The 25,344-nt window shown below is 34.7% G+C and overlaps 1 protein-coding gene across 1 annotated transcript in view; it reads left to right on the forward strand.

Annotated features, from left to right (window-relative positions):
• The window catches only part of LOC145279730 (endoplasmic reticulum metallopeptidase 1-like), a 148,246-nt gene that overhangs the window by 42,222 nt on the left and 80,680 nt on the right, over window positions 1-25,344 (forward strand). The window contains exon 2 of the mRNA XM_080131024.1: window positions 24,083-24,210. Coding sequence (XP_079987150.1) covers window positions 24,083-24,210 — 128 coding nt within the window. The remainder of the gene's footprint in view (window positions 1-24,082; window positions 24,211-25,344) is intronic.

Raw genomic sequence — 25,344 nt, forward strand, 5'->3', positions numbered from 1 at the left:
AAGATGACCGAGGCAGAGAATAAATTTTATACAAAATTTATTGTCTGAAAATCGTAACTAAGTGAAAAGAGAAAACCAGAAAGTTTCTTCTTACTTGAGTCTCTTCCTGCGACTGAGGTAATAAAATGAAATGCAGTAGAAAAGTAAAAGTGTTATATACTGGTGGTATGAAGATGACGTATATTCTGTATTGTTGTTGTTGTTCGTCATCTTAGGAAGAGTCTTAGTGTTTCATCTAGAGACTGGGTACATTCTACTACATGAGCATCACCTGTAATTTAACTATAAGAGATTTTTTAATATATCGATAGATAGACTGAGAGATAGTGTGTTTGACATTTATACATATGTTTGTTGTAAATCGTCTAGTGATTGGAATGACCATTGTTCATTTATCAATGAATAACGAGGCACTTTGTTATAAACAAACTTGGTTTATTTAACAAACATTCATATATACACAATATGGTGGTTGAGGTGGTGGAGAGAGGTGTAGGTTGCGAACGTGACAGGCAGTTCCTCGTCGTCTGTGTCCCGTTCCCCATCTCCGCGTCTCTCTGCTTTGTTTTTGTTAACCATCTCACTTTTATGGACTTTCGACCTGGTAACCCATAAACCAATTGACATCATTGACCCATATTTTGACTAGCCCAGCGTTTGCTTTTGGTCTTACCCCCCCGACCGAATTACGCCATCTCCAGGTAATCACAATTCCCAGGTTACATTTTTGTCAGCCTGGACATGAGTTCATTCGCACCTTGCTCCATAAAACGGCCTGACCCATAAAATGATTTGCGTCATAGGACCAGGTCATCACAATTCCCAGGTTACGTTTTTGTCGGCCCGGATTTTGAGTTCATTCACACTTTGCCTCTCCATAACAAAAGTTCTAGATTAGAAATAACCAGTCTTTTTCAGAAATACTTAAACAACATAAAAGTCAATTGCTTACTTTAGCAAAGAGTAAGAAAAGGGTAAAAAGTCCATCTATGTGTCGAGAATCAAATGATGAGTGCACACGAGTTTAACGTCCTGTGGACAGAATCGATGTTGATGTTTACAGCATGCTAGCTGGGGTTGACTGATTGGTTTCGGCGCAAAATGGCCTTTTTATAGATTTCAAACCAGCTCCACGAACGCTGTCGGAAAAAATATTTTTTAAATTTGTTTTCTTCGTAATCCAATTGGATGAAAAGTGTCTCTAGAGTCCAGGCCATTGAGTTAGAGACAGATTTAATGACAACAGATTTTTTTGTTGAAGGTAGTATTGCAGGGAGACATGTGGATTTTGGTTGAATAACTTTCTCGTGGTGGGACAAAAACATTTTATTTATTAATAGTTTGTCTACAACAAACAATAAAGACAATCTATATAGATAAAAGGCAAAATGTGTGTGTTTGTGTATGTCTTGCAAAGACTTTTTTCGTACACGCTCCCGGGAGGGAGAGGTTACTATCGCTTAGAACTGATTATATACCCCCTAGATAATAATATCTAGCATTTGGGAATGTGTGTAGCGTCAGATTTACTTACAGCAACTTTTACAAAATTATTGCTATTTTGACTTCTCATGTGTTGATTCGGCTTTTTCGTATAAAAAGCGAAACTAATTCAAAAGCTAATAAGCTGTTCTCGGCATCGCGCCGGGAACGTCCACGAGCAATCAACTTTGATCAATTTGGGGCTAAACTCCTCATATCAAACAATTGCTAATCCCCTTTCATTTGGGGAGCCGGTCCCCCTCCCCTCCCCACCATCATCTTGGGAACCATCATCTTGGGGAAGCGAAAACTGCCCCGCATTGAAACAAAGTAAACAAACCCCAAAAAGCTGTCCCGCATTAAATAAAATACTGCTACATCATCTCGTAACGCTCCTGTAAACCTCTTTCACTCGCTTTATAAGCCTTATTTTAACACTCTAATCAATTCCTCTTACTCCTAGCCTAGATGGTTAAGTGGTTGCCGTTTGTTTCACCTCCGCGTCAAGGTTTCCGGGTTCAATCCCGCCTCCCGGCCAAAACTATTTTTTTTTCTTTTACATCTTTAAACACTCAGGCAACGTTTTTTTTTTTTACTTCGCTTATTCTTTAGTTTACCCCCCCCCCCTATATACACAGCGTTTTTTTTTTTTTTCGCTGTTTTTTTTTTGGGGGGGGGTTTTGGTTTTTCCGATTTTTTTAACATTGTTTCAGGGTTATTACTTACCCCCCCCCCCCAAACATATACCTACAAACATCCAGGCATCGCCGGATACCCCCCCCCCCTCCTCCGCTAGTGAACTATAAAAGACAATACGTAAACACACAATATTGTTCCCATACAATAAAAATGCATGTGGCGTTCATATAAAAAAGATAACGTGGAGACTTACATTCTCTTGCGACATCTTTATGTTAGAGACAAGACTGTTTTCAGTCTTGTCTCTAACAAGCAAATGAGTATAAAATCTAGTCTTAATTATCGACTAAGTGTTGGCATGAGAAAGAGTTCTCACAAGATCATGTGTTCACCACAAGATTTGGGGGTCTATGCTGTTTCACCAAGGAGGTGTAGACTTTTTTTTACCAAGCAGCATAACTCTGGCCTAGAAAACAATTTTTAACGTTATTAACCCTTACTTTTCCACAAAGTCATTAAAAATATTATAAGTCTCCTATCTTATTTTTAACCCTCCCCCTTAATTTTATTCTACCATTTCATCGGTTTAATAAACTAGCTATCTCTACCTAGTATTGCCCTGAAATCTTTTAGTTGACCTAAAAATATTCTTTAAAATAAGGTTCAAGTGTTGTATATACTATTAGAATATCTCATCTAAAGTAAAATAAATTTTGTATTTAAATTATTTTTTCAAATAGAATTTAAAAAAAAAATTATTGGAGAGAAGTGACTCAAAGCTGGGTGGGATAGAAGATCTAACTAGCTTCTAAACTTAGAATAATTTAATATGTAAAGATTCGTGAAGATTATTTTTTCAAATAGTATTTTTAGTAACCTTTTCTAACCACAAATTTTAAGCGTTTCTCCATGAAATTCCCCAGCAGAATTCTGTAATGTTCAAATATAATTTATCAATAAAATATATTTTAACACTTATGCAGGTACATCAGAGATTGTCCGATATCCGTGGTTTTAGAGCCTTGCTGGATCAAGCTGTTTGGTGAACCACCAGATTTTAACTTAATAATGTTTTGTTTTTTATTTTAGTTGACCCCAAACAAAGAAGATTGTGTCTGATACATAAGAGGCTACTGTGAATTTGGAACCATATCTTTTGGGGCATCCTAAGTTGGGAAGTTGTGTGGCAAGGTATTTGTTCACATTACATTTAAATTTCAATGGAATGGGAAGCAGAGAGGGAATTCCAAAGGCTAGCAGTTCAAGAAAAGAAGAGTAGAAAGCTTTCTAGCATTTGTGGACTTCAACAGTGAAGGGGCGAGATTTAGCTGATTATTGAATTGGTCAGAGGCATTTACAGTGAAGGGTGCATCAGAATAGCAAGTTTGTCAGAGAACACATTACATTGAAATACTTGTAAAGAAAACAAAGATGCAACATTGTGGCGATGGTACAGGGCTGGAGCTTGTTAGACAGTGTAAGACTAATTAGATTAGTTACACATTTTTGAACCCTAAGAGGGACAGACTAGTGGCTGGTACACCAATTCAGATGTAACAATTCTCCATGCGTGGGCGAATGGTGACTTTGTATATATATATAGGATACTCTCGGGTAGGAGTAATTTTGTAGCATCAGAAAGGGAGCCATTTTCCTTGCAGAAGACTTCGCAGTATGTTCTATGTGTTTGTTCAAATTCATGTTACCTGTAAATATTAGGCCAAGAAATGTTAATTCATTAACGTACTTCTCACTCACTAATTATATATTTACCATCAGGAATTGCTGGAAATTTAAACATTTTGTTACGTGTGCAGAATTTGAACCAGACGTAACTAACTGGTTGCTTGACTTTGTTCAGAACATGATGTCAACTACCAGCTTTCGCCAAGCGTCGCCAATTATCAAGGCGTAACAACACTACTCAAAGAAAATATTGAAGAAACATTTGAATATAATAAAATTACCAGAAAAAAAATATAACAAAAAATAAAAAAGAAACAACAACCTACTGTAACAATTTTTGTTTTATTTTTGTAACAAATTTTTTAAGCGCAAAAAAATAACAAACAAGCAAGTTGTATTTTTTTCTTTATTTTTGCAACTAATGTAAAGTTAACTTTTTTCAACCATTCTTTTCTGTCAAACAAAATTGAACAAAATTAATAAGGTAACCAATTTTTTTTTTCGGTTTTTCATATTTTTTTTAACAAAAGTGTTTTTTAAAAAAATACTTTTTTGTGTTTTTCATGTATTACTTTTTTTCATTTTTTTCTTGGTTTTTGTAACTAATCTAAAGTAAACCTCTTTTTTGTTGTTTTTTCTTTTCATGAGCATTTTTTTTCCTGTAGGGTGGGGCTAGGCAACCGTTTTTCTTTTCTTTTTTTTTTTTCAATTAAATTAAAACAGCCGGGATATTTCCTTAGGATTTCGTCCTGGTACATCACTTAATTTATTGTTTTTTTTTTCCTAATATTTTCCCAAAGATGGTGTACTCCTTTGGCTGATCGATATCTTACATCAGCTTACAATCAAACCTGAGTGCATGACATGTTCCAAGCAAAAGCGAGCGGATGGTTAATCACGTCTGGTTCCACTTCTGCACAAGTACCAATATTTTATATGATGAAACAATCTTTGGATTTGCGGCTATGAGCAAAATGTAGTATATGTTGTGATACTATGCTTTATCTTTTCTGTTCTTGATCAGTGAAGGAGAAATGAGAAGACAAATAAATAGAGACAATTTTCTTTTAAGTATGACAACACTCCATGGTTTTGCTTTGGTGAAACTATGAAACTCTTTATTCAAGACTGTCCTTGGCCTGTTGATTTTAATAACTGTTCCCAGTAGCTTCCTGTGAAAAACATCAGCGTTGTTTTCTGATATTTTGGTCAATGTCCACAGCTCTGAATCGTACAGGAAAATGTGTTGTAAATAATCTCAGCTCTGCTTCTTCACTGAAATATTTGCTGCTGAAGACGGATTCATAGGTCTTGTATGTATCTAGGGCAACACCCGTTTCATCTTTGATTGTCTCCGTCTATGTTTAGCATTGTGCCAAAATGTTTACGTTTTCTCCAAGCATTTTTTATTTCTCATGAAGAAGGTGAAGTTAAAAAATTCTGCTTAACAATCAAAAATGGTTTTATAAACGTCTGTGAATTTATTCATAAAGTAATTCTCTCTTTTGGAATGGTAAGTGTGATAGTAGCCATTATGATGGTAATAATAAACCTTAAGTTGAGTTATTTCTAAATAACTACTAATACAGGCTCCTTATTTCTATGGAATGCATGCATCAAAGGAAGCGCTCAGAAATATTGACCTTGTGTAATGTGAGAGGTAGAACTGGATAAGATTAGCCTTTTAAACTGGATACACACATGCAGAGTGCAGAGTGAGAATATTTAAAAGGTTAAAGAATTAAAATATTTGATATTCAATCTGGTTAAAAAGAAATGAGTGTTAGACAGAAAAGTAGCTTGCATCAGTACCAATATAACCTCTTGATGGGGGGGCACTTCAGTGAGGCAATAGAGGAGTAGGGGCCAAAACTGTGAAGTGGTTCCTCGTGATGACCATGATACTGAATCTAATTGTGGAGCTGTTAGCTGCTATGCACGATGGACAGTGTGTACAAATTACTTTCTCTGTTTTTGTAGTAATGACACGTCTGTGTTTCTTTCCAATTAAGCGGTCACAATTTTAGTGGTCAAACAAAAAAATATAAAAGGAGGGTAATAATTAAAAAAATAGTTGGATTTACATATATATGCATTTATTTTCACAGACAGTTTGTTAAGGACAAACATAAGGAGAATTTGCTAAACATGATACATGAAGGTGTAAAAATTATGGGCATAGATACAAAGTAAAATACTAAATTAAGTGTCCTAACACAATTGATAAAGAACATGTATTGCCAGGGTAAATAAATAGAAAGATGCTATAAATAATGTACACATAAACATGACTTTTTTTTACTATTGGATCGTCATTTATCAAAGCTAAGAGTCACTTGAAGATAAGGGTTAATGGGTTAATGACTTATTAGAATAATAGCAAGCGTTTATTGACATTAGGTTTGAAAAAGATCATGTAGTCCTCATGAAAGCAATCTTGTGGCAGTGTCTTCCACAGATGGAAAAACATCTTGGAAAGAAACACTGTTTATGGAAATTCCTTCTGATGCTAGGCATACAGAGAAAGATTAGAATAATTATCAATAAAAAAATTAAGAACACTATGGGAGTACTAACAGTGAGAAATAGTATGATAGGTTTACTTAAGAGGTGAGAATTTGAAGGTGAACAAGTTGTAATTATCATAATAGCAGTTCTGCAGTAAAGGAATTCTTGCAAAGAACCTCTGTTCAAGGGAATTCCACCTGACATGAGGCACATAGAGGAAGAAAGTAGTTATTTTTCATTGTAGTAGAAAGTGGGTTCTTGTTGTGAATGTCTTAGAAAGAGGAATCAAAGCTTAGTCAAGAACTTTGCATGGCAATAACGATAAAGTAAAGAGAAACTAGTAACATCTCTACTGTGAGAAAAGGGGTGTAGGAAGTATAAGAAACTTATTTTGCTGTTGATGTTCTGAGAGTTTGATGTTGAAGTGAGAAAAGAGATCTGACGAGAATGATGTTAGAATTGTAAAGAACATGCAAAGATGGAAGGCTAGGCAGCAAACGGATAAGTTAAATCGGTAGGTAAATTTGCACATGGAATTTAGATATATCTTTTGGTTTCCCAAAGTAGAAGAGTATATTCTCTCATTGTATAATATAATTCAGGGGAGATAACTCCCTGGTAATTCTGATCTAACAAGGTCAATCGATTACACATGGGCAGATAAAAAGCAGGAAACAAAGAAGAAAAAATTGAAGCGTTCATTCTGTTCCCGGATGTCTGAAAGAACAGACCTCTAAATCAAATACTGACATCGTTTCGCCTTTGCCTGAACCAGACGAAAAAAGATATAAACTTAAGAATGTATTTAGAAATATATCAGTTTATTTTTTCTAATACTGAATTCAAGTGACTATTTACCATTTTTTTTTCTTTGTGGCAACAACATTATCTCCCGCCAAGGTTGCTATAGCTATTACACTCCCTAATCGAAATGCTTGTTAAATTGATTAGTTTCCATGCTGTTAAGTTAACAGCAAAGGCGGTCATTAATAAGGTCAACTATGGTCAGAGCATTGTCAGTCAACATTGCAAGGAGGGAAGAAGAAGAGGAGGAAAAAGAGGAGGATAGAATTTAAAAACAGAAAATGTCGAATTTGTACTTTAGTCTGGAATTTCAACTTTCCAAAACGATAAGCCATGGCAAGTAGTCACCATCATCAATCAACGCACTGAAAATGTAGTGTAAACTGATGACTGAGAAGTTGTGTTAGAAGAAAAAGAGGGTTGAATTTTTACTTAAACTTTTTTGTGTGCTAATGAGTCACCATTTATTAAGGTTAAAAGGCGCTTCTACACTATTGAGACGAAATTTCAGAAATCGTAATATTGAATTTAACATGAAAACAATAGTATCTACGTATTCCTCATAGTTTTAAGATGACTAAATCCAAAAATTACGAAAATCGAGAAGGTAAAAAAATTATTTATTAAAGAAAATAAAAAAGTAGAATTTGAAGAAAACGATCGTAAGACACAGGAGAGTTCTAAAAGGAGGTAATTTTCCATTTTAATTTAAACAAGATGGCTGCATTTTTTCACCTGCTAACACGATTAAAGTTGTTTTGTTTAATAATTCAGTAATATTCGGGTAATTTTAACTGCATAATTTGGAAGCTACCATTGTAACTTATTAGGATTGACAAAAAAAAAATCACTTGAAACCATTGTTTTTTATCTGAAAACTCCATTTATCGACTACAAGATCTCGTCCCAATTCTGTAGAAACGCCGGTTAAAAACCACTTAAGGGTAAGGGTTAGTAAGATGGATGGATTGACAAATGAATGATGATGAATATTATAAGAGGATTTAAAATCTTTGCATATTACTCATCCAGCATTTCGTCCTCCTTTTTCGCTTACGAAATATGAGGATTAAAGGACAAAATAGAAGGGAAGTAACAGGTACAAAGTTGCTAAAAGTAAACCCAAGGTCCACTTTCTACTTTCCATGAATGTTGACTCTGATAAGTCTGCTTGTTTTTAGTGTTATTGAGTATCCATACACCCACCTCATCGGAGAAAGCCAAGCCCCATTTGATGGGGGTGCCAGTTTAGGTACAGACAGCCTGACTATGGACAGGTTGTACTATTTCGCATGATACTAGTGGCAAATAAGAAGACAGATCTGACACTGACACTTTTAGTTGTTGGGTAACTAGAGATTGAGCGACAACAGATGTTTTTGTTGAAAGTAGTGTTGTAGGAAGATGTACGACTTTTGGTCGTTGGGTAACTAAAAATATTTTACTTGGGTATCATGAAGTGAAAAATCAACAAATCAGGATACGATTATTAATACGTTCTCACTACAAACAACTGTGAGTGGGGGGGGGACAAAGACATTTTATTTATTAATAGTTTGTCTACAACAAACTATTAAGACAGTAAATGATATAATACATATGATTTAACACACACACACACAATACATTGTTCCTATGCAATAAAAATGCACTTGGTATTCATATAAAAACAATGTGAAGACTTACATTTTCTTGTGACATCTTTTCTGTTAAGGGAAGTTCCCCCAAAGACGGTTTTGTCTGTAAACAAACAAATAAGGGTGGGTGGGTATCTAGTCTTAATTCTAAGTGTTGGTATATGAGTTCCCACAAGATAACATGTTCACCACAAGATTTGGGGTTCTACGCTTTTTCACCAAATATTTTGGGAAAATAGTGAGAGGTGGTCTTGTTTTGCTTATTTATTGTATTTGTTACAAGCGAGACCTGTGGAAATTCCACAGTGGCAGCTTTCATATGTAATATATTGCTGCTGGCCATTCTGTGGATGTTCAATGTGAATGGAGGAGTCCATTATTATTGTAGCCCTTTTGTTAAAACTGTAAAAGTATTTATCTAAAGATTGACCAATAGACTGTTAGACTTTGAAATTCCCGTTCTCTTACCCTGACTGTACTAACCTGTGGAAATTTAAATGTAATGTGAACAGACATCTCGTTGCTCAACTCCCCATAGTCCCGTGTTAGATATTATCCCAAATAGTAACCCTTTATGTCCAAGTGGCAGTATTCTTTGTTTGGGGTATAAAAAAAGAAAAGAAAAGAGGTGGATATTTTTTAAAGCATTGTTTTAGTAAGAATATCTTTCTTTTAGAGGGGAGGGGAAACCGTAACAATGTATTTTTGGTCCCTCAACAAAAGGAGGGTGTACCTGTAAATTCACCCTTGTCTTTTCGTCTGTTCGTCTGTTCGCACTTTTTAAAATTTTGCACAAACATTAAACATGATATGAATAAAAAAGTAACAACGGATTTTACTAGAAAAGTTTGGCGTGTGTGTCCCCCCCCCCTAAAAGGTTAAAATAGCTAAAATTGACACTTTTGTGCTTATTAAAAATTGATGCTTTGGATTTTTATAAAACTTTCTGAAAAGTTGTAACTAACTGATTTCTATATAATTTTGTTTGTCTATACTTTGTGATAACTCTTGGGTGTGCCTCCCCAGGGGTTCTTTTAGGGCTAATAAAAACACTCCATTTTGGGACTATTTTACCATATTTGTCCAAAATTTTCTGTGTATATCTATTTAGCAGTTTTGCATGGTGCTGAACTCAAATTTAAATATGTTAAGGCCTTGGGGATTTGGGGGTTAAATTGAAGGGGGGGCAAATGATGGACTTAGTCATTTTTTTTTTTCTGCATAGTATAGAACACAAATTTACATATGTTAAGGCCTAAAACTGCACCGTTTGTTAATTTTCACCAGGATTTGACATCCCCTGGGGACTTTTGGGTCTAAATGAGGGAGAGCAGGAAGCAAATGCTGAACTTAGTCATTTTTATGCCTCGTTTACTGTGCACTCACAGGGGACCAGGCATGCTTCACTTGTTTTTTTTTTTTAATTTTCATTTATTTTTCAAAAACACATCGTTATTTTTTTCAAATATATACATACTAGCATTTCAGCCCGGAGTTGCCCGGGTGTTTGGATGTGTATATTGAGCAAAAAAAAAAGAGTGGTAGTAGGAAGGCAGACTCGAACCCGTACTGCAAAGGAGGAAAAGAACGGGGCAAAACCTAACGTTTATGCTGTTACGACCACCGCCAAACCGGAAGCGACATTTTTTAAAATTAAGGCTAGACAATCTAAAGGAGAGGATAAGTTTCAAAAATATCGGCGAAAAAAGTGACCCTCCCCCCCCCTGTAGAAAAGTGCCCAGTTGAAGGGGAAGATATTAATGTTTTTAGCCAATTTTTCAATATTTGTCGTATGAAAGGTCAAACTTTAAAACGATACTGATCTTGGTAAAATCCGTCGCCTCTATTGAAAGTTTAAGGCAGACATGCAAACATACATAATGCATACATTTATATATTGGTAGCTAAAAATTTTCAACCCAAACTAATGAAAAAGCTTACCCTATCTCTGAATACCCTTTATGTAAAATTTCAAATATTTAGACCAGAAATTGTCTGAGCAATTTGGAAGAGACCGCAGAGGTCAATTTTTTTTAACTTTGGCCCCTATTATGACCCCTTAAAATTTATTGTTTTGGGCTCAAATCAAGTTATTAAGTTAGATCCAAGGAACCTATATCTAAAATTTCAAGTGCGTGGATCCAAAATTGTCGGAGGAGTTTGGTAGAGTTCTCAAAGGTCAAATCGTTGAACTTTGACCCCTTAATCACCAAATTTCTGGCCAAAAACTGATCACATCGATTTTCCCAAATCTCAGTACCCTGTATATCAAATTTCGAGCCTGTAGGCTAAAAATTGACAGAGTTATTGCATAGGGAAATGTACACAGACACACACACAGACATGTTCACTTTTATATATATATAGATATATAATATCATCATCATCATCATCGTCGTTTCTTTTTTTTTCACTCCTTGAGTAGAAACCCCTTTTGGTTTCTTTTTACCTTGTTTTATCCTTGGCTAGATGTGGCCAAATAAGACCCAGTTGGTTCTCCGCACCAGGTTTTTAGCCTTCCTCTACATCTTTTCCATTGCCTACTCATCCATTCAATATGTCTACCTGTTGTCTGCATAGCCCAAAACGTTGACCTGCCATTTATATGGTGGTAATGAATGCCATTTATTCCAGTTTGCTGTCTGATACAAGTGTTCCTTTTTCTTTCACGCAGACTGATGCCGAGAGGGTATAGAGAAAGTGGAAGGAAGCTGAGGGTAATATTGATCTTCCTGGTTCATTATGCAGGCGAGATGAACTTTGAATTTCTGTCTCCACATGAATTCTGTCAGGTAGCTTTTTAATAGTTCCCTATTGGTCTGCGCGAGCCTTTTCTAGTCTCACACAAAAACATGCATTCACATCTCAAGCTATATTACTTGTCATATACATACGTGCACACAGACATACGCGCACACGTTCACACACGTACATATATTCACGTTCGTGTATATACACTCACATTCACGTGTATACACACACATGCTAACGTACACACATGTGGGCAACGTCACTTCCCCTTTCAAACGAAATCCACACATGCGCAAAAGACCACCGGAAACAATTATAAAAGCAAGAGCAATAAGCACCATCTTTCTTTTTGGACCAACTTCTGAGCTGGGCGGTCTACGGACCGACACCGTGCCTTTTCGGCAGGCGCGTGCCTCATGCCACTTGCTACTATGTGGGACAAAAAGCTAACAGACCGTACGTACACTTTATACACTTTCTCTCTCCATGAACTATATCAAAGTGGCACTGTGTCTTGTTTGGGGTGAAAATGCAATTAAAAAAAAAAAATGAGTGAAGCATATTAAACTTTGAGTATTCCATTCTGCTCATTCACCGAATCCATGTATAAACCCTAAATTATCATTAAACTATAATCGCCCAGAACTTGATAATCCAGTCCAAAAACACTTTAAGTAGAAAATGCAATTGCAGGTTTTTCTATACAAATGCAATATTGTAACTTTTACTCAAAATAATATTTTTTTTTATACAAAATAGGACCGTCATCAAATTACTCTCTGGTTTATTTGTTATGTTTAAACCTTGTGTCATACATGAATGAAAGTTCATAATCATACCGTGTGAGCTGAGTTCTTGTATGCACTCTTATTTATGACCCTGCTAGATTGAGGAAACGCTGCCTGCAAATAAGATCTTTCATACTTCATAAAAGGACTAAATCAAAGCAAAACTGTTGGAAGACAGGAAGGGTATTCCACTTAATCTTCATTCCATATCTAATGGCAGAGACAATTACTTATAAGAACATTTTTTTTTTACACAAAGGGATCACCACATATCAAGGCCCAAAGATCACTCAAGGATAAGGGTTAATGTGTGTATTATGGACAGTTGTGTAATAATTGTTTATAGAAGTAATTTGGTATAATTAGATTATTTATGAGGATGGCTGAGCAAGAACTTGTTTACATTGGACTTTAAAATAATGATGTTGTAGTCAGCTAGAAAATAGACCAGCAGAACAGAGTTCCACAGGCGGGCAGTTTTAGGAGATTTTTAAAACTACATGTTTATACTTCTAGCATTTCCAAGGAACTGGCAACTTTTCTCACTCACTCTCTCTTTGAGCCATGCGACGTCACATCTGTTTTTATCAATTCTTACAATCCCAGTAAATCAAAACTCATGTTCATCACATTGACTGCGATTGAACTTTCATCTTCTGCTATTTTCAACTAACCAATTTATATGTGAGTTACTCTACTTGCCCAATAATTAACACATTATAAGCATGTTAAATTCTTCATTTGCTGAATTCTTACTTCTGATTTTGTGCCAAACTGTTTCTCTCTTTGGAGTAAATTCATTTTTTTTTATTATACGAGGGTTGTTCCAAAAGTAAGACTTCCTATTTTTTAACTAAAAATCTAAAACGTTGAAGAACTATGAAAACAGGAGCAGTACTATTAAAACGATTGACCCTTTGTGCTCCGGAATTTGTCTATATAGTCACCACCATTCTCAATGCCCTTTTGCCAACTTCCTTTGATACTTTAGTCGTAAAAGTTAAGAGCATACTTTGTCACTCACATCTCTGTCACCACTCTGAAATGAACGAACTCATCTCCTAACTGTGCTGACATCAACTGCATCAGCTTCATAAACGTTCTACAGGCACCAGTGAATGCTGATTGGCTGAATTTTTCTGCATGAAGGAATTCAATGACACATCTCTGCTTCTGACACTCGTCTATGACAGGAGTTGCTTTCTTAGAAGCTCACTCCATCAATATCTGCAACAGAAAGGTGAAACTTTCATGTTATGAATGCATAAGTTCAGTCATCATAACAGTGCAATTTGCAATCCTCTCTGATCCATTTGGGTGGAATAAAAATGGGAGGTATTACTTTTGGAACATCCCTTGTATACCAGAAGTTTTCAATAGAATTAAGTTCTGAGCTTTCATTCCATTATCTTTAGTAATTTTGCTTTCTTTCAAAGTTCTCAAAAGTGACTCTGGAATAATATAGGCTTGCATTTATTGTACATAAGAATATAAGATTGTGCCATTTCATTGTTATTCATCTGCTCCATGACATGAAATGGTCCAACTATTATTCAGTCCAAATCACCTATCTCTTTGTTGTCTTTTAGCGTTTAGAACCTCTACATCTAATAGAACCCTCTTCTACACAAATCAAACCCATCAAAAGTTATGTTGGATTTATCTCTGAAAATCACATTGGAAAATTCGATTTTTGTATATTTTTTTTGGAAAATTCTTTATACTATATGGAGGAGATCATTAGATTTAGGGATGTGTTCACAAGTTTAGGTTTTAATTTAGGGTGTTTTGTAAGGATGGAGATATTTTTGGGATGAGCCGGATTCAGATAAATATTTTCAGTGAAAAGGTTTTCAGGTTTTTTAGTCAACTGTGAGAAAAATGAGTCATATGGTAAACAAAACAAAATGAGTTAAGAAGGTATATATTCATGAAAAAGAGATAATTTATGTATGTGTCTAAAATGGAAGGTTTACAGCAATAGGAAAACATAAAATGTTCATGAATATTTTTAGAGTTCTTGTAAAAATAAGGGATTCATTAGCTGAGACATTAGAGGAAGTCTGGAGCGATTAATTAAGAGTCGTAAGTTTCAGAGGTCAGGAAAATCGTATTCAAGACTTCTCTGCTCAATTAAATTAATCAGAATTCATTGAAAGTTGTTTATAAGAGTTAATGTTCATTTGATTTCTTATTATAATTGGAGTTCAGTGAAAAAGATTAGAATATTTCAATGAATAAAGTTTATACAGATTTGCAAACGATAACGTGATGAGTTGTGCATGTATGTGTGTTCGATAGTGTTTGCATGCGTGAGTGGAGAGAAATATTGCAGAGTGCCCATAGTGGGTATCTAGCGACACTGATCCACAGATTCAGGTCAACTGGATTCCACTGGTTTATTGAAGAAAAAGCTGGTTTTTAAAGGATTCGTGTAGCTCCAAGAAAGATCCATTTCAAATAAATTCAGAAAGTTTTCTGATTGGTCCAACATATAATTATTTGTTTTCATTCAGGATAGTGTATGCACAGACGATATGTGTACAAATGCACTTTGATTTTGTATGTTGATGTGTAAACATCGACGCTACAATACTTAACGACATTAGTTTTATTCAAGTGAGGTTGTCAAAGTAATTTCTTAAAAGCACCCGTTTTATATAAGATCTGTATGTTTTGTTTTCTATATTTTTCTTTCAAAACTAGTTTCTGCTAACATTTTTGTGCTGCTTAAGATTTGCATTTTTGAAACTACACATGCTAAACATTAACTTGTGTGAAACAAACTTAGTCATTAGATATGGCAGGTGTTATCCGGGAAGCTAACGTTTGTGATTATACAAAAGATATGAAAAAAATATGCTTAAAGAAAAAAATAAATAAATGAAAGGGTTATCTAGTAAGAATAATCAAAGCGAACAGACTTGAATAGAGCAGCCATTTTGAAAATCACTCCAAAATCTGTGGTCCATTAATCAAAAACTTCTATTTCAACAGTCTGGTAATGTTGGATAATGGGTGTGTATGTTTGCTATTATAGATATTAGCACAGGTGAATAAGTGCAGTTTCAACGATATGGGCGCAAAAAGTTGAAAGAGTGTACTAAGAATAACCTTTCACCAAGAGGGAAATCTAATAGGTGTGGTCAGGAAAGGACAAGATTCAGAACCATATGTGGACAGGAGTTCATGGATGCAACCTCAGGTCACGTGGGATGAAAGTGAAAAAGAATTGTTAGATTTTGAGACTGAGTTTAGATGTTTGATGTGGACGGTTACTGACGAAATATCTTAGAGACTGTTGAGTGACACACGTAATCATGAGCACTGACTGTCTATTTGTCTGTCAGTTTATCTGTCTATCTATCTATTTATCTAACAGTTAATTCAAGTTAATATTTCTGTCTCTCTCCTGCATATTAGGTTGGTGTAAAAATAATGTCATTTGTGGACGTTCAACTATATATATATATATATATAAAAAAACGTTATTTTTGCACCAACCTAATAATCAAGTGTAAATGGTACTTGTGGTTATTTAATATGTTTCTCTCAATAAACCTCAATTTCCAAACTCTGTCTTCTTTCGATTCCTCTTACTTATAACTTAACAAAATTATACGAACAATGGATCCTAACCAGAGATGACATGGAATGCAAGACATAACAGCTGATTATAGCTGCAGACTAAGAAACTGTTAACTGATACCAAGTGGGAAAGTCAGAATGCGACCATATTGTCGCTTGCTTAGGAAATATGTGTCAGTCAGCTTGGTGTGGAAACGACTAGTGACAAATGTCTTTTCTTTTATTTGAAAAAAAAAAACCAACAAAAACTTGTGTCGAAATTCTTTCTTTTGTTCCTTTGCAAAACTGTCATCCACAATGTCGGGTCCGTGTTAATATGTAACAACCACATGAAATTATTAGTCATGGCAATCGGTGGTTAAGAAAATTTTTTGTAATTATTAAAGGAAAGAAGCTTAGTCTTAGTAGCATTAAATGTTACCATCCACTTACGGGCCCTTTCTAATACCGACTATAGGTCGTTTTCTAGGGTTTCTGCCATTACCTTGGATGTGTACATTCGTTTCTCTCTCATGTTTATTATTTCAATAAATATTCAATTTGTAGCAAATAATAAAAATAATAATAAAGTTGTATTCATCCAAGTTACGTTTAGGCGAGAAAGATGCACACACACATACACATTATCTTGTCTGATAATATTATTAAAACAGAGATAAATAGGTGTATATTCAAACAAAAACCCTAAACACAAGGTCAAAGTTTTATTAGTTAAGGGCCTGTGAAGTTATTGTAAGAAATAATGCATAATAAGTTAAAATGGTATTCTTTGTGTTTTCAAAAATGAATTAATAATCCTTGATATTTTTTTTTAAATTTTATTTTATTTATTGATTTTATTTGTTTTGTATTTTTGTTTCCCTTATCAAAACTGTTGTCAGAGATGGGTTGAAAGTTCATAAAATTTGTTTTAGTAATTTCGTTCTATTATTATCTTTGTTGTTCTGTAACTTTCCGTTCATTTTTTTTAATCTTCTTGAAAAGCTATTTTGCTCATATATTTTAATTTATTTATCTTAGGCAAAGTTCTTAAAGATAGAATGTTTACTTTTGTAGTAATTGTAATCCCATGACTACAACTACTACAAAAGCAAAGAGCCTACTTTATTTTACTACAACTACAATCTACACATCGACAAATCTTAAAAGAAAATGACAAGTTATTCTTTTTTTTTTCTTATCAAAAGATAAAAGCTAATAAATGTTATGCACAGACACCCGGATGAAAACTTTGCCAAGGCTTTTTCTTCACCCATGCAAATGATTGAGCCCGATATAAACACAATCGATGATGTATTCAGCAGTTTGTTTGCAGCTTCTTTAACAAGTATTTCAATCAGGCATATTTTTGATATGAGATGACATAATTTTGTCATAAAACTGTTCAAGATTTGTGTCCCAGTCAATTCACAAGCTGAACTGTTTATACTCACTCCATCAGCAGGAGCCTACCAGTTGCTACCCTTGTTTCAACCGAAACCTGAAATATTCTTGACTCAACTATGATGCTGTACAAACTTTTCAATCTTTTATGCTATTACCTTTTGATGTTTGTAAATAAATGTATATATTTTTATTTATCTTCGACAAAGTTCTTAAAGATACAATGTTTATTTTCGTAGCAGTTGTAGTGGTGGTAGGGGCTATTTTATTTTCTGATTTACGACAGCTGGTGATTTTTGTTGTAAAACTGTTAACCTATCCGTTGATCCCTGTCTTATTTGTGACAGCTTGAGGGTTTAAGTCTTAATCTGTCCCAGTTTAAATTGCAATCTAGATACTTTTTTGAAATCTAACAAAAAAAAAAAAAAGAAAAAATTATGGAAGAGTTTATGTAGTAAAGCTGATAGACAAAAATGAATCTCCATTACTTTTGGTCGAGACGACCATATTCATCAGGCGAAACAACATTGTCACCGTGTGTATTGTGTCTCATGTCATAGTGGTACAGTGGCTTTCCCAAATAAGCAAAGTCAGCACAAAGGAATGCTTGGATGTAAACAGTCAATCCTTGCTTCCGGTTATGCAAATGAGTCATGTGACTGGCTATGCAAATGAGTTGTGTGACTGGCTATCTAAATGAGTCGTGTCACTGACTATGCAGATGAGTTGTGTCACTGACTATGCAGATGAGTTGTGTCACTGACTATGCAGAATAGTCGTGTCACTGGCTATGCAGATGAGTCGTGTCACTGGCTATGTAAATGCATTGTGTCACTGGCTATGTAAATGCATCGTGTCACTGGCTATGCAGATGAGTCATGTCACTGGCTATGCAGATGAGTCGTGTCCCTGGCTTTGTAAATGCGTCATGTCACTGGCTATGCAAATGCATCGTGTCACTGGCTCTATGCAGAATAGTCGTGTCACTGGCTTTTCGGATGAGTCGTGTCACTGGCTATGCAGATGAGTCATGTCACTGGCTATGCAGATGAGTCATGTCACTGGCTATGCAGATAAGTCGTGTCACTGGCCAATCACTGATAGCAGTTAAGTATTGCGAGCATAATATAACGGGTAAAATTTAGTTTACAAAGTCATATTTGCTGTTGCCAATGATACTCCTATTTATATCCTACATGAATGTCATTTTTATTTCTCGTTCTTGTCCATTTCTGAAAATTTAAAGATCTCTGTACTATTTAAATCATTCAAATTATTATTCTCGTTTTGGATTTTATTCTTACAATGTTTTAGTCATCGTAACTGCTGACCTTCTTCATGTGCATCTTGTTTAATGCAGAAATCTTTATGTCAGAATTGGGGAATTTTGAACTGAACCCTGGTTTATTCCTGGGTCTTCGTATAGGTCGACCCTTGAAGTGACCTGACCCGATCAAAAAGCCAACATTTCTGTTTAATATTCAGATCTTGAACAATCTGAGGTTGAATAAAATTGTAGGTTAAATTTTTTGATTATGGAAATCGCTCCAGATAAGAAATGAAGCTGTTTTATGTAAGGAATTAAAAAAAAAAAAAATGACTTCAAAAACTAGCCAATGATAAATGTTTTATGGATAAATTCCTACTTGGAAAGGTCTTGGATATGACCTTAAACTATATCCGATGGTGAGGTCCCAGCTTGCGGGTTTTGGGGAGTTTAGAGCCACCCTTTAATGGCCATTGCTCCCAAGTCTACTCTGACCCGGAGTGGTAGTACCTGTTAGGGTCCCAACTATGGGTTAACTAGAAACTGACTTGAAAAAAACAAAAAAAAAAAACATATTCTATTAAAAACTTTTCTTCACTGGATTTGGCATTAAATAACCTGAAAAGGGTTGATATGACGTAAAACAAAAACAACCAACCAAATCCAACTTGGAAAACAACAATTCTTTTCCCTTTGTCAGGAACACCGCTCATGAAATATGAGGAGTAAAGGACAGTATAAGAGAAGGGAGTGTTAGGAGGCTTTGACCCTAGCCTGGGCTAGACGAGTGATCAAACACGTCTGATCTTATCAATCAGCTGGTTATGTCAAGCTCCATTATATAAAGCCCGCACCAATCTACTCATAACAATTAATAATTCTATTCCAACCACCACTAATAATTACCCCACCCCAAACACACACATGCAGCATGGTGGAAAGCGGTGGCTTGATTAATTATTTGAAGATATAAAGAACTTGGAGAATAAAACTTCAACATTAAATAATCCGAAAATGGTTGATATGCTGTACAATAAAACAACTAAACTAGACACCATCCATTAATATTTGAAAATATAAAGAACTTGAAACATCAAAACTTTTATCAAAATTACTTGATTCGGCATTAAATAACCATGAAAAGAGTTGATCTGCTATAAAATAAAACAACCAAAACAATTTGAATAACCGAGAAAAAATCTGGTTTAACTTATTTAAAGTGCATTGTCGAGTGGGGTTTACTCATCTTGTCAGACTAGACAAGAAAATAGGAAAATGTGGGACTAAACACTTTTTTTTGACTTGGATATAAAATTGGGTGCTTAATAATATTGATGCTCACATGAAATATTGCAGTTCAAAATAAAATGAAACTTATGATTATATTTAATTATCAGTGAAAAATATTACATCAATAATTATGGAAAATGCGCAAGTAGAATTTTAATAAAAAATAAATTCATTTATGATGTGAAGCTCACAAAACTCTGAAAATCATTTGTGTCAAGCAAGCATGTCATATCTCCTTTCTTCTAAAATAAAGATGACATACTGGCTTTGGGAATTCACTTTGCCGTTGGAAGATCATGGACTCTGAATAGTATATTAATTTTATTTTTTATTTAAACTCTCTACGCTTATTTTCTATGTTTGGTGCACACCAATATTTTTCATTAATAAGTTACACTATATATATATATATATATATATATATATATATATATATATATATATATATAGTGTATAACAAAAGTGAGTACATCCCCTCACATTTATTCAAATATTTAAGTATATCTCTTCATGGAACAACACTGAAAAAATGATTTTTTTTAACACAATGAAAAGTAGTCTGTCTGCAGCATATATAACAGAGTTAATTTATTTTCTCTTCAAGATAACTCAAAATATAGCCATTAAAAGCTAAATCCCTGGCAGCAAAAGTGAGTACACCCCCTTACGAAAAGTTGTCAATATTAACATATAACATGTCAACTCTCAATCTTTTGTGTAGCCACCATCATTATCCAAAACTGCATTTACTCTCCTGGGTATGGAGTTTACCAGAGCTTCACATGTAGCCACTGGAATGCTCTTCTACTCCTCAATTATGATGTTGTGGAGCTGGTGGATATTTGAGACTTTGTGCACCTCCACCTTCTGCTTGAGGATGCACCAAAGATGTTCTATTGGGTTCAAGTCTGGAGACATGCTTGGCCAGTTCATCACCTTTACCCTTAGCCTCTTCAGTAAGGCAGTGGTTATCTTCGATGTGTGTTTTGGGTCATTGTCATGCTGGAACACTGCTCTGCAACCCAGTTTCTGAAGGGAGGGGATCATGTTCTACTGCAGTATTTGACAGTACATGTTGGAGTTCATGTTTCCCTCAATGAACTATAACTCTCCAATACCTGCAACACTCATGCAGCCCCAGACCATGATATTCCCACCACCATGCTTAACTGTACTTGACTTGACTATCTTTGTACTCCTCAAATTGGAGTGCATGGCTTTCACCCCAGGAGGAAGTTCCTTCTGAAGGCAATACACAAGAAAGCCCGCAAACAATTTGCTGAAGACATGTCAACAAAGCCCATAGATTACTGGAACCATGTCTTATGGTCTGATGAGACGAAATTTAATTTGTTTGGTTCTGATGGCCTTAAGCATATGTGGTGGCGATCAGGTGAGGAGTACAAAGATAAGTGTGTCATGCCTAGAGTCAAGCATGCTGGTAGGAATGTCATGACAGTTCCTTTCTCACTGAAGAGCATTGCTAATTTTTCTCTACTCTGTCATCATTTTCATGGTAGATGCTTCACTGAGCTTCAGTCTCTGATCTGGTTCCATTCTCCTGTAAAACATTAACAGCAAAAACTTGTTTAATTACAACCGCTGTAAAAAATTTTCCTTGCTTCCTCTGTCTACCTAAAACTAAAAAGAACTTCCATCAACAAAGTTTCTTTCCAAAATCTTTCCAGCTGTGGAATAAAATAACGTACATTTTCAGCAGTCAACAATTAAGTTCAATGTAAACAAATTCTTGAGCTGTTCACTTAAGTAATCAAATTCTGACCACTTAACTCATCGTTTCCAATCTTCTCATGATATTATTCATCACTAACCGACAATCTCATTAGCCCTTATCCTCTTCCACCCTGTTGATAGGACCACAAATTCGCTGACTGTAACACTGTGAAGAGGGGGTAAAAATCACCCTGAAAACGGGACCACCAGTAGGTCATAGGTGGCAACCTGTGATGCATTAGGATGAGATTCTGGTGGCTGAGTAGTTAGTGACCTGATGACTTGCAACAGTTTACTTTGGCTAAACGATCAATAAGTTGGTTATGTCATGCTCTAGTATCTTTATGTTCATCTGTAACCATATTATTCAATGTGATCCTTCTAAAAATTAAAAGCTTATTTCTCTGTATTATTTTTCTTCCAAATAGATACTAGAAAATAATACTTTTCTAATATTTTTCTTCCAAATAGATACTTTCTAGTATCTATTTGGAAGAAAAATAATACAGAGAAATACGCTTTTAGTAAGGTTTTCAATCCTCACAAGGTGTTGTTCATCATCAGCTGGCAATCCTGATAACTCTTATCCTTAAGTAGCCTTTCTGCCTGGATAAGTGATAATATACTAGTAAAAATAAAAGTAATACAAAATCAAATTTTCTGTACCAAAATGAACCTGAAAAAAAAAAAAAATGACAATTTTGTGTCCAAATTACTAAAGGAACACTTGGTATGTTGAAAATGGGGAATCAAATAGTTTTCAAATCCATCTTGATAATGTGACAAGAGTTGACCTTGATCCCAATTAACACTACCTCTCATTTGTCTCTACTTTCACCTACTTATACGATGTAAGCCTCCTACCTCCCATAAAAATGTGAGCTGGTGTGTACCTTTACAAGGTGAGGTACTTGCCAGAATGTTTTGCATAAATAGCTTGAACTATGCCATAATGAGGGGGGGTATTTTGTTTGTTTGACCCTGACACTAACAGAAAATCTATTCTCAGACTTGATAGATGAAAAATGGCAGCTGATCAAGTTATCTTTCTCTCTCTCTCTCTCTCTCTCTCTCTCTCTCTCTCTCTCTCTCTCTCTCTCTCTCTCTCTCACACACACACAAAATGATCTGACACATTTGTTGGTAAAAAAAAAAAAAAAATTTAATAGCAGTTAAATAAAGAAAATACATTTTTAATTTTTTAAATGTACGTAGAATGCCATGTTATTTCACACATTCTTAAATATTAAATCAGCCAAATGTTTCCCATCATTGCTAACACACTATTGTAAAGGTTCGCGAAAGTTTTCAATAATTCGATGGATCATTTCGGGTGAAATAGCAACAATTTCAGAATGAATAACTTGTTTTAATTCCCTAAGAAATCAATAGCGGTGGCTGAATACTTTTGACTTTTAATATACCCACAAGAAAAATTTGCACGGGTTTAGATCAGGCAATTTTGTGGGCCAACCAATATCACCAGGAAAAGAAATCAAATGATTCGGGAACATTTCCTAAAAAAAATGCATATATAGATATAAATGAATTTTGATTTAATTAAAATAAAATAGCATTAAACAAATACAAGAAATATTTTTTTAGTTAACTGTTATTTATTTATTTTTTTTTACCTACAATGTGTTGGATCATTTTGGGACACCCTGTGTGTGTGTGTGTGTGTGTGTGTGAGAGAGAGACAGAGACAGAAGGATACCTGTCCCAGACGCATAAAATTGATTCCCAGAACAGAACAGTTTTGCACTACTTTTATGTCACCTTATGACGATTAAAATATAGATATAATGCTGTTAAACCTTATGTTTAGAATCCTTGTTCCATTTTTTATCAAAATCCATCGCACGATTTTCATCCTAGAAAATGTCTCAAATTTCAGCCTTAAAGAATCTTTATAAGAAATTGAAATTCAAAGAATCTTGTTTAATTGGTGTATAATTACTATGGATCAGATTTAATTCAAATCTGAAATATTTTAATTTTCAAATGGGATGTTGTGCCTATATTACGTTTCCTAAAATCCATCTGAAATACCCCAAGAGAACTGAAATTGATGCTTATATCTATTGTAAAAATTGCACAAAAAATTAAAAGCATATAGGACTTTCACCTTTTTATTTACCCTTTGGCTCAAGACTAAATCAAACTAAATATAGCCCAGATTACTCACCCTTAAGTTCAACAGCTGTTTCAGAATGCACAATGATCACTGGCTAACTACTTGAAAAATACAAATGCTTCCTTTCAAATAAGATTTATGAACAGGTATTTAATTCCTGTAGAAATTGCTTCTGATTGGTTAAATATCGATATAGGGACCCAATAAAAAGTGAGTATTTGATCCAATCAGTGCAAAGCATTTCAATCAAGCAAATATTAATTGGTTTTAGACGTTATTTTGCGGTTGTTGTTGTAGCTATTACTACTACTACTGCTACAGCTTTGAAAGAGTCAAGCAGTCAAAATGATTTATATGCTTTTCATGCGTCTCTATTTGTCTTCTGTAGGTGCTGGAGATGATGCATCCAGTTGTGCTTTGATGTTGGAAGTTCTTCGAGCCTTGTCACAAAGACGTACCCCATTGCGCCATAGCATCATCTTTCTCTTCAATAGTGCTGAAGAGAACATGTTACAGGTAATTATGTCTTTTATGGGTTTGGAAGTGACTGACCTTCAAGAATGGAGTGTAAATGATTTTGTTAAGAGAACATGGCAATAATCTTTGAATAATAACCATCATAGCAAAAGGAATCTGAAAAACCAACCAAAGATAATGATTATGATGTCCTGTGTGTGTGAGGGAAGGGGGGGGTCCTGCATACTTGATTGGCTGGCAGTTAAAAGTGGAGGGGTTGAGAGAGTTCAAGTGTTTCCATTTTATGAAGATTTAGCATTTTATTTCTTTTATAGAGACTTCATAAGAAAGGGAGATAATTAGCACAGTACACTTCCTTTTTAAGTGAAAATGTTACAATAAATTACAAACTATTATGAAGGTTTACAAAAGACTAAATTAAGTGGTTGAGGTAAAAGACCATTTGTTACTGGTAATCTTCATTATATCTCTATTTGGTAATTAGCCAATCAAAGAGGTACTCTTATCTCTCGAACAAGATATTTGCATATGGGTAAACCAGTTCTGGAGATTCATTAAATTGGATAACATGAGGAAAACTAATGTTAGTAGCTTTGGGCTTTTCTTGGGTAAGTTTTGATTTGGTACAGACTGCCCATCCCCTCCATGAGGTCATTCAATCCAATTTACACATGTATATATGTTGGGATGATTATTCAGAATCGAAATAGGGAATTGAAAAAATCAAAACTTTTTGGGGTATTGGAATCGGAAAAATTTGTGCTTATTTTCTGATGCCAAAGGCGATTCTTTTAGTCATCTTTTTTTATTTGATTTTGTTTAAATCAAAATTTCCATTGCTAGAATTAATGATAAAATAATAAATATTTATCGATTTTAAACAACCAATAAAGCTAAAATCTATCAATCATTCCCCACAAGTGTATTTTTATGCTTGAGAAAACGTATGCACATTTAACAACTTTATAGTTAAATATTAAGAGATTATAAAAAATCAGAATCAGTAATTGTATTGGAATTGGGAAAAATATTGGAATCCTCCTATCACTAACATTGGGTAAATATGAACCCACAATTACAATTGGTCGTTTAAAATAACTATTTTGTTTCTGAATAAAGCCATAAAAAGGGTTGATTCGCTATAAACAGATGAAACAAACTAAACGTTACACA

The sequence above is a fragment of the Euprymna scolopes genome, chromosome 7, assembly GCF_053919585.1.
Source record: "Euprymna scolopes isolate OS-2025 chromosome 7, ASM5391958v1, whole genome shotgun sequence".
Lineage (NCBI taxonomy): Eukaryota > Metazoa > Mollusca > Cephalopoda > Sepiida > Sepiolidae > Euprymna > Euprymna scolopes.